The 10,421-nt window shown below is 43.4% G+C and overlaps 1 protein-coding gene across 1 annotated transcript; it reads left to right on the top strand.

The window, feature by feature from the left end:
* The first annotated feature begins 821 nt into the window (after positions 1-821).
* On the top strand, positions 822-6,119 carry LOC124661092 (inactive glucose-6-phosphate 1-dehydrogenase 4, chloroplastic). Its single transcript, XM_047198949.1, has 12 exons — positions 822-1,115; positions 1,519-1,654; positions 2,021-2,286; positions 2,543-2,637; positions 2,751-2,865; positions 2,984-3,189; positions 3,288-3,396; positions 3,469-3,509; positions 4,713-4,833; positions 4,954-5,153; positions 5,495-5,695; positions 5,769-6,119. Exons 1-12 carry the CDS (start codon positions 1,026-1,028, stop codon positions 6,007-6,009), a joined length of 1,821 nt encoding a protein of 606 aa, XP_047054905.1. The 5' UTR covers positions 822-1,025; the 3' UTR covers positions 6,010-6,119.
* Positions 6,120-10,421: the final 4,302 nt, after the last annotated feature.

Here is a 10,421-nt window from a genome sequence, read left to right as displayed (position 1 = left end):
TGATGGTCGCAATGAGCACCAATGGAATTTCCAAGGTGAGCTGGTTGCGCCAATCCCTGGGGCATCATCCTCAGGGATGGAGCCAGCTTTCAACCTTGAGGGAGGCAAAATGGTGTTGCAAACTTCATGAGGGGGCAGAGTAAGCTTAATCAACAAGAAATTACAATGTAGTCTTCTTCATAAAATTCAAACCATGGGGGTGGCTAAGCCCCCCACTCGTCCTCCCTTGTCTCCGCTCCTGATCATCCTGACAAGAATATGTCCAAACACCTACAGATGGATTTGATTGATCATCAGTGGGCATTAGCTGGCCATGAAGACATTGAGTAGTGCTCAATGTCATGTAGACTTTCATATCATGTATACTTTCAAAAAATTGGATGTAATAATTAAGACTACTTTAAACCTATTTATTTTGTTGTTTAACATCCAAATTCATGTTCGCGAGCCAAATATGTCGGCCCAGTGGAGGCACCCGCAGGACGCGCGGTCACAAACGATTATTTTTGGGTGTACGGGGCGAGACAAACGCGCGGTCACAATCTCTTTTAAATACGAACTATTTTAATTTATGTTTGAAGGTGGTTTTAGGGGATGCGACTGGGAACCGACGTGTCCCAAATCCGACACCTTTCGAGGAATGCTTTGGAGGGCGGGATTGGAGATGCTCTAAGCCATGATATTTTATGCTGCTGTGCTTTTAGCTTCCTTTTTGAGTCTTTGATTCTTTTTCCCTTGAGTGTCCTGATTCCTTTAATCTGTACGCCACGCCAAATGGGAGTGCAGCAGGTCAATGCCGAAGGGGCCACGACCACGGGGGTGATAGCTCCAGAGCAGCGTAGCTATCCACTTCTCGTCTTCCCCCGTTCCCTGTGATAATTGATTGAGACTGACGACACGTACGGCTAAGCTACTAGTAGTAGTCTATCAGTCGGAGCTTGGCACGATCTTGGCACCGGCCACCGCTGTGTGTGAGACTAAAAAAGCCGGGGAGGTGCTGGCGGACCAAGCAAGAAGAGCCAGGTATGGTTACGGTGCTCGCCGTGACGGCTTCAGCAGCTCCAGCACCGCCCTTCCGCTTCCGGCCCTCTTTGGCGGCTGCGCGCTTCAGCCCGGTGAGTGCTCGAGGAGCGCCTGTAGTATACAGATGCTCTTGAGTCTTGACTTCCTTCAACCGGTGGGGCGCGCTCGACTTGTTGACGAAATGCGTTAGCTGAGTTGGTATGGTTGCTATACTGGTGGTGTATGCGGCCAGGCTTGCATCAAGAGGGGTGAGAAAGGGGGGAGCTCCTATGCGCTATGCAGCTGTTTGATGAAATGCCTGTGTGAGCCTGTGATTCCTGTGGCCATTTTTTTGGGCGCATGGGGGAGTTAACAGTCTCCCCGTATTAAATACCAGTTGACTTGACGTTATTGTGTCTGTATTGTTTCGGGACTGGTTTTTGTTACTGTCAGGTGTAGTAGACCTTGACGCATTCATGTGCTGATCAGCTACTGCTTGATGCTTCTGTTACCTAGGGCGCACGACTGGCTGACAGATGTAGAACGCAAGCTTGCGGGTTGAGATGCTGGATTGCTGCCAAGGTGAAGTTCCAGAAGGCCCTGAAACAGCATGGATGGCAAGTTCAGAGAAAGCTGGAAGTTCTAGGGGATGGTAAAATTCCTGACCACTTGTAGGTTGCACCGCTGGATGTAAAGATAACTAGTAGGAATGTAGAACTAGCTGATGGCTGGTATTTGGAAATCACTTATGCTTTGACTTCACAAAGTTCACATATGTCTATCAAAATTATGTGATTCTTCAATTCTTGGCATATGGTTCCCAGTCCTACTTGCGCATGATACTATTATTTGCATCATACATTTGAAAGGATAGATCTAATTTGCATTAATAGTGAAAAATGGTAGGCACTAGTTTTCTCCACATTATCTTGCTACTGCCATAAAAAAAGCTTCTCCGTGGATAATTTTCTTGCATCAAGTTGCTTTCACATACACATTATTGTTTCCATGCATGTAGAATCTGGAGGTGAAACAGCAAATACAAGTTCTGATGCTTCGGATAGCTCAATCAATGAGGAAAATTCAATGCATCTGGGTGTCAACCACTCTGAAGCTGAACCTCCTGTAGTAAAGGAAGATCTTGTTCTGTTTGATCACTTTGATGACCAATCTGAAAGTGTACCACCTCTTTGCATTGCTGTAATTGGAGCTACTGGTGAACTGGCAAAAACTAAAGTCTTCCCAGCACTATTTGCTCTCTATTACAGTGGTTTTCTTCCTCGGGTATGAATGTAACATGTCATAATTTATGCTGTCCTTCATTTTTTGACAATCATTAACAAACAAGCCTTGAACCCCAATCCTGTATATGTGATCAACCCATCGCATTATCAATTTCTATTTACGAAGTTCCACCTTTGCCAGGCATAGTGCCACTAGATGTGATGCTGTACTTGTGAATAACTGATGTAGAATAATCATATTTTAAAGTGCTTCTGGAAATTTGAGCTGATGCTCTATCAACTTGTCTGTATCGCAGAATGTTGCTATATTTGGATATTCTAGGAAGACATTAGCAGATGAGGATTTAAGATCCATAATTGAAGCCAATCTTACCTGCCGGGTTGATCACCAGTATGTTTCTTTGGTAGCAGCTTGTCAGACCTTGACTCCATACTTCACGTCGAAATATTAATTTAGGTGGTTTCCATCTGAGGTATATTGATCATATTGTTGTCTCCGTGCAGTGAAAACTGTGAAGAGAAGTTAAAAGAATTCCTTAAAAGGACATACTATATCGATGCAGGACATGATAACAAAGATGGAATGGAGAAATTAAATTCAAAAATGGCACATATAGAGGTAGAATTTGAGATTGCGTGAAATTATTTCCTAACTCTTCTGGATCAAATTCAAGTGTAATACATGAACGTGGAGTTTGTATGTTAATTTGCACTTGCACTTCTCCTTTTTTTCAAAGGGCACTCATGCAGCAAACAGGATATTCTACCTTGCTGTTCCCCAAGAAGCACTTCTTGATGTTGCATTGCCACTAGCTAACAGTGCCCAGACTAAGCATGGCTGGAATAGAATAATTATTGAGAAACCATTTGGCTTCACTAGTTTGTCCTCACAACGGGACACAGAGTCTCTGCTGTCAAGATTTGAGGAGAAGCAAATTTACCGGTGACCATCTTGTATCCATGCAAGTTACAAGTCTTGTCACTGTTTTTTTCTGTACCTTTCATTCCATTAAATCTTATTGCTGAATGTTACATCCTCAGAATTGATCATCTTTTGGGGAAGGATCTAATCGAAAATCTCACTGTCTTGAGGTTTTCTAATCTGGTTTTTGAACCTCTGTGGAGTAGAACGTACATACGCAATGTGCAGGTACATGTGAAACAAAATTCCACCAATGCTTTTTTTTTTCTACACACTGCTAATGTGCATGAATTGTTACAGGTCATTTTTTCTGAAGAAACAGCTACAGAAATACAAGGGAGGTTAGTTTTTTTTTCCCCGAAAAAGGGGATGTTAGTTAACATCAAGGCATTTTTCTTAATGAAATAGAAACATCACTAAGTTATGGTTCTCATCAATGAAAACTGCTCTAGCCTTTAGGTTGCGTCATATTTAATTAATACATCATTTTGGCTATGCTGGTTTTACGTAAATTAGTACAAGTCCATGATACCGAGATATCGCAGCTGGTATTAGAGAAATTGCTTTGACTTTAGGTTTGGAACCTAGTAAGGGAAAACATGTAGGAGTCAAATGGCGTTAGCAGAGAGTTCTCTATTTACATGATGGATATTCAAACGAAGAACGTGCTGTCATAAACCCAGTTGAATACGAACTAACCATTCCTAGCTGTACATATGATAAATGTACCACTAGTAATGGTACAGTTTCAATAAAGAAGGTATTACTAGGGAGGAGGCGTTTTGGCTCATAGGAGCAAATACTCCCATTATACAAAATAATTAAAAAATAATTTTAAAAATGACAAAAAATTCTGACATAATTTTTTTGGTGTACATCATGACATTTTACGTTAATGCATAAGTTTTCATGGAGAAACAACATTTTATGTGGCGTGTACAAAAAAGACAAAAAAATGTCCTGTACGTAGTCATGTTATAGCATCAGAATTTGTCTTTTTTTACAGGAGCCACAATTTTTTTTAGTTTTTTTTGAAAACTTGTGTACGAACATAAAATGTGTAGATGTACATGTAAAATTTTATTTTAGAATTTTTTGACACTTCGAAATGTTGATTCACATAATAGGAGCAAATGCTCCTATGAGCCAAAGTGAATATCCCGTATTACTAGTGTTATGATAATGTTATTCTTAACTGAATATCCATCATATAAATAGAGAACTCCCTGCTAATGTCACTTGATTCCCCTTGCACTACAGGTTTTCCCTCTACTAGGTTTCCAACCTAAGGTCAAAGCAATTGCTCCATACCAGCTACGGTAACCTAACAAAATGTAGTCCTGCTTGCAGCAGTTTTTGATCTTGTTTGTATGTTGCTTGATTTTTTTATTTTTTTTTGCGAATTTTATGTTGCATGATTAGCTCATTGATGGATTTGTGGTCTTCAATTTGGCCTCCAATTTTTTCTAATGAAAATTTCCGTTTATTATGCTCCCGTTTTACATTTATAATATTGTTTAGTTCTATCCCCATATGTCATTCAGGTACTTCGGAAATTATGGGATAATCCGTGACATAGTGCATAGTCACATTCTTCAAACAATAGCACTATTTGCTATGGAACCGCCTGTCAGTCTTGATGGAGAAGATATCCGTGATGAAAAGGTAATGGATAGAGCAGTATAAATTTACAGCGGAGAAAACTGTGCACTTATCATCCTTGAAGTTAGAAAATGCTAATACTTATTACATGATTATGGTTTATGAAAACGTTTTATCACTCAGGTGAAGGTGCTACGATCAATTCGAAAAGTGGATTTTGAGGATGTCGTCCTTGGTCAACTCAAAGATACCTCTGGTAAAGTCGACAGACATACAAAATCAATGACACCAACCTACTTTGCTGCCGCTATGTACATTGACAATGCACGTTGGGATGGGGTACCGTTTTTGATCAAGACTGGAATGGGACTTATGAAGAATAGGTACTCTCGCTGAGTTCCATTTTAGGATTAGATTTGTTGCCAGTTTATCTCTGGCTTAATATATTTTAGTGCCTGATTTCAGTCAACTCATCATAGCCTCTTGTTATAATGAAATCATCACAAGGTTCCATAAATCTTTAAAATTTCCAAGGGTAGAAGTGCATAATGTTTCATATGCTAAGTATGCGCTGCTGCGCCAAATTGTTTTCAACAGCTTAACTCCTCTGAGCATGTTATTGGTAGTTTTTTTTTTCAAGCTTATCGTTTAAGGAAAAAATAAATTATCACTTGACTGATTCATCAACCACAACTGAAGATTCTTAATTGTTTACTTCTTCCAGAGCTGAGATCCGTATTCAATTTCGTCATGTCCCTGGCAATATCTACCGTGAACGTATTGGTCATGACATAGATCTTGACACAAACGAGCTGGTTTTGCGTGACCTACCCGAAGAAGCCATTCTCTTGAAAGTCAACAATAAGGTCCCGGGACTTGGGCTCCAGTTGGATGCTTCAGAGCTCAACCTGCTTTACAGGGATAGGTATGGAGATCACTTGATCATCTTGTGATGCATTCAAAAGACATGGTACTAAATCATGATGCATGCTCTCTAGGTACGACGTTGAAGTTCCAGGTTCATATGAGCATCTTCTTCTGGACGTGCTAGATGGCGACAATCATCTATTTATGCGCAGTGATGAGTTAGCTGCTGCATGGAACGTGTTAGCTCCAGTAATTCATGAGATCGATCAGAACAGGGTTGCTCCTGAGCTTTACGAGGCTGGGGATAAAGGACCTGTTAACGCTTACTATCTCGCTGCTAAACATGGAGTCCGATGGGATGATGACTGGTGAGCTGATAGTGTGTGTCGTCCAGTAATCTCTCCCGGAGATCTAGTGTAAAACCTTCTCTAACAAAACCTGCTGGATAAACTTCAACAACAAATGCAAGTTATTTTCTGCTTGATTCAAACTCTGTGAAGGTGTGGATGAAAGCTTTGTTACTACTACCTCCGTTCCGATGTAATCAACGTGGGATACACATGCGTGCTTGGGCGATCTCCAAACCCTAGTTTCCAACCCCCTCCCCTCCTCTCCCCACCGCCGCCGTAAAGCCTGTGCAATGTCGCCAGCGGCAGCCATGCCCCTACCCGCGCGCTAGGAGGAAAGGCGTGGGATTCTCCCCCCTACCCGCGCGCTAGGAGGGTGGGATTCTCCCCCCTACCCGCGCGCTAGGAGGAAAGGCGTGGGATTCTCCCCGGCCGACGGAGGTGCTTTCAGGTCGACGTCGACCTTCTAGCGGCGGCATGTCTTCTCAGGTGGCTACGACGCATCCGCTGGTGGCGGGGTGGCGCCCTCCTGGCCCACATCTGGGCTCTTTGGGCCCCATATGGATCTAGGCGGGTCAAGCCCTGGCGTGATTGCCATCTCCAACGCTCGAAGGAGTGAGCTGGGGGTAGCCTGGACGATGGCGCGCTTATTGCAGCACGGTGACGGGAGCTTCACGAGCTCGCTTGGGCTTGGCTAGGCTTGTTTTTCCCGATGCTACGTCAATAGATTACCGCCAATGGCGGTGGAGGTTGTGCCCTCCTGTGTGGCCGTTGTTCAGCTGCTCCTCATTCCCGGTTGTCTCTTCTCGATCTCGTCGATTTAAGTTGCCACGGTGAGACGGTGGTGGTGATTGCAAGACCGTGGTGGCGCGAGTTGGTGGGGGCGAGTTTGGTGGAGCGCGATAGAGCTTTCGAGGTTGTGGTTTTTTGGGGTTGGGAGAAATCCATGTCGGATGGTCGGCACCGACGCGGTGGTTCCCGTGGGCGTCACCATTTGAAGGGTGCTGGATGTACCCCCTTCCCCACGCCCCTTCTTGAAGATATTGCTTGGGTATGCGGCGTTTCAGAGTACTAAGAGCATGGTGAGAATTCACCAGAGAACCCAACGGTTGCGAGGCATCATCATTTTCGTCGTTCCAACATTGTTGACATTACATTCCTTTTTTGTTTCGTTTGGGCTAGCTTGTACTCGAGCAGCTCGTGTAGTTGCTATATTAATATAGTGTAGTTGCGCTTCCAAGATATCAGTATCCTTGGTTTCATACTCCGGGGTTATATTAATATAGCAGGATGAAAAGGAGGGTGGCGTTTTGGCTCTCGGGTCCAGATACTCCCCCTATCTAGACCATCGATTACGCCATCAGGATCCGTGATTGTCAGACTGGGGCTCGTTCTGCGGTCGAGCAGAAATTGTAGTATACATGGATTCAGAGGTACGGTTGGGCCAACGCGTACGTCATTTAATTCGAGTGGCCGTTCAAGGAACGGTGGAACTAACGGCCGGCAGTCAGGAGGCACATTCGCTGTCGCTGGAGCAGCAACGACATGGGCAGGATGCGGTGCGTGGTGAGCAACGAGTCCGGCGACCAGAACCTCAATGGCGACCTGGACTTTAGCAGCAAGTCGCCGAATGTCTTCTGCAACTCAAAGAAACCGCAATCGCTAGTCTGCGCGGGAGAGATGGGTAGCTGGATGAGATTAAAACCACAAGAACTGAATAGAAGATCTACGCAGATTTGGATTTAATTTGGAATAACTTACGCTATGCCGTCGGCAAGCCCCCACACTTGTAGAACCTGTGACCAGCCTTCTCGCCATGCTTGGTCCGAAGGTAATAACATGGTCAGTTGGTCAGCACAGAAAGGGCATGCGATAAGCAGGAGGAGCACCGAATCTTCGTTGGGATGGGCGGATGAAGAATAGAAGGCCATGCTTAGTGCCTGGGAGGCAAAGTTCTGAACTACTAAGGAAACTTGCGATCGCTGCCTATATTGTGTGGGGAAGAGATAGCTTTTTTCTGAATGTAGAGCCGCTATGTCTAATGCAGTACTGGAACTTTGACTTGCTCAGTGTTTGAATTCATTTGTCTTTCCCCTGGCTTCAGCCGTGTATTGCTTTTCAAATTTAACGAAACGGTGAAGCACCTACAAGTTTCCGTCAAAAAGGAATTGCTATGGTTTGAAGCTCCTCTCGATTTTAGAATTTTGTGAGAGGAGTGAGGGGAAGAAATAGACAAATGTAGGAGAGTCAAATAAGTGCACGGTCCGCGTCAATCAGACCACGGTCCAGGAAATTTAGCACCGTCATGAACCTTCTCGGCCAAGACGCTCCACAAAGCATTAATAAGGCTCTGGTGCGCTGGGTGCCTGGGTCCTTGCACTGTTCCAAATGGATGATAGTTTATGAATACATGACCGAAATACACCGGCAAGCCAGACACATGGCGAATGTGATTGGTCCAGGAATCGGGAGCATCTGCACCCGAGACCCAAAACGAATTTCCGGATGAAAAGCTGTTTCGAAATACACGTGCCTACATACTCTATCGCGAACACTCTGCATCAATTAAATGGAAATGGAGGGAGTATTACTGACTCGAGCTGATACTGTGTTGCACCCGACATCGAGAATGGAGACAAGCGAGTTGGTCCATGTGGTGTCTCTTCTTTTTCCGGCCGGACCGGCAACGGGATAGGAGTTTTGGCATTGCAGTATACGAAGAAGAGAGTTTGTACAGTTATTTTGAGGAAACACGGAGACAGCATCCTCTCACCTGCTACTGTGCTACTCCCTTCGTTTCAAAATAATTGATACAGCTTTGTGTGCTACTTTCTTCGTTTCAAAATAATTACTGCACCTTTGCCTAGATACGGTCTACATCTAAATTAAGTTGTGACACTTATTTTAAAACGTAGGAAGTATGGTAACAGTAATGCTAACCCTTGGATCTAATTATTTTGCCAACCGAGCTATAACCCCTCTTTCATTAATTGCTCTAGGGAAACAACGGGATCTTTTTACAAACAACAATTAAAGGTAGAAAGAAAAATAAGATAGTGAGTTGGAGCAGTAGCAGGAAACCTGCTGAGTTTTTTTATCTCGAACACCCGGGCAAAAACCTGCTACCACTTTGAACAACTCATGGAGACAACTACAGGTCTGGGAAAGTTCAAACAAACTCGAAATATTACAAAACCAAACACCAGGGACAAAAGCATAGTTTACTGGAATTATGTCAAGTACTAGGGAACAACTCCTTCCAGGAAACCACCAGCTCAATCCCCTCGTCACTTCAGCAGCCGTTTTCATCATCTTCCTCGCTCCATCAGCTAGATTGCATTTGCCATCCCCTACATGTGAACCTTCACAATAAAGAAGGAAAGAACAGATAATGAAAACCGCCTCCACAGGGGACCTCAGTACATGTTCCTCAAAGGTGATCTTATTTCTTATATTGTCCAAATGGACCAACACACAGACGCCAAACCAACCTTATAATTTTTTTCCTCCAGGTAAAAAGGCATAAAACCACGTTATCGCTTGCCACAAATTTCTAGGACACCTCGAAGTACCCAGCAAAGAACCCATCACACGCCAAGCAATTCTAGCCACTGGACAAGTGAAAAACAGGTGTTCCAAAGTTTCAATTTGATCACAAAAGGAACAGACCGGGTTGCCAGGCCAACTTCGTTTCCTAGCGTTTGATCTAGTCAGAATTGCATCCCTAAAACATTGCCACATAAAGATTTGAATTTTTAGGGGTGAGTTTAGCTTTCCAAATTAGTCTATTATCAGCACCAGATAAGCTCTTCTCAAGGAAATCATAGAAAGATTTCATAGAGAACTGGCCATTTTTGTTCAAACTCCACACTATGGTATCAGGATCCACAGTCTCCACAGACAGAGAAATGAGGTCAAAACTGTGCAAAATTTCATCGTAGTGGACAACAAAGCACTTAGTCGTACAGTTCTGCTGTTGGCAAATGTCAAATAGCTCAGGGTACTGATCACACAAGGGAATATCATTTTTCCAGGGGTTTCTTCCAAAAACGAATAACATCACCACTGTTCAGAATGACTTTTCTACCAGCAAGGTAAGTTTCTTTCACCTGTAACAGAGACTTCCAACATGGTGAATCAGAAAACCTGGCAACCACATTAGCAACAGATTTGTTGCAAAGGTATCGAGCTTTAACAATTCTCTGCTATAACCCATCTTGGGTTTCCAATTTCCACCACCACTCAACCAGTAAACTAATGTTTTGTTTCGTCAAACCCTTAATTCCAAGGCCAACTTTTTTATTTGATCTACAGATTTTGGTCCACTTGACAGTATGATAGCTCTTTTTTCCTTTCTTCTTTTGCCAAAAAAAAAGTTTCTATGTTTATCAATTTTTTCCAGAAAATTCTTGTTAAAGAGAAACATAGACATAGGAT

The sequence above is a fragment of the Lolium rigidum genome, chromosome 6 (genome assembly GCF_022539505.1).
Source record: "Lolium rigidum isolate FL_2022 chromosome 6, APGP_CSIRO_Lrig_0.1, whole genome shotgun sequence".
NCBI lineage: Eukaryota > Viridiplantae > Streptophyta > Magnoliopsida > Poales > Poaceae > Lolium > Lolium rigidum.
Note: the sequence above shows the minus strand (reverse complement) of the source record. Positions and strands in the feature narration are given on the sequence as shown.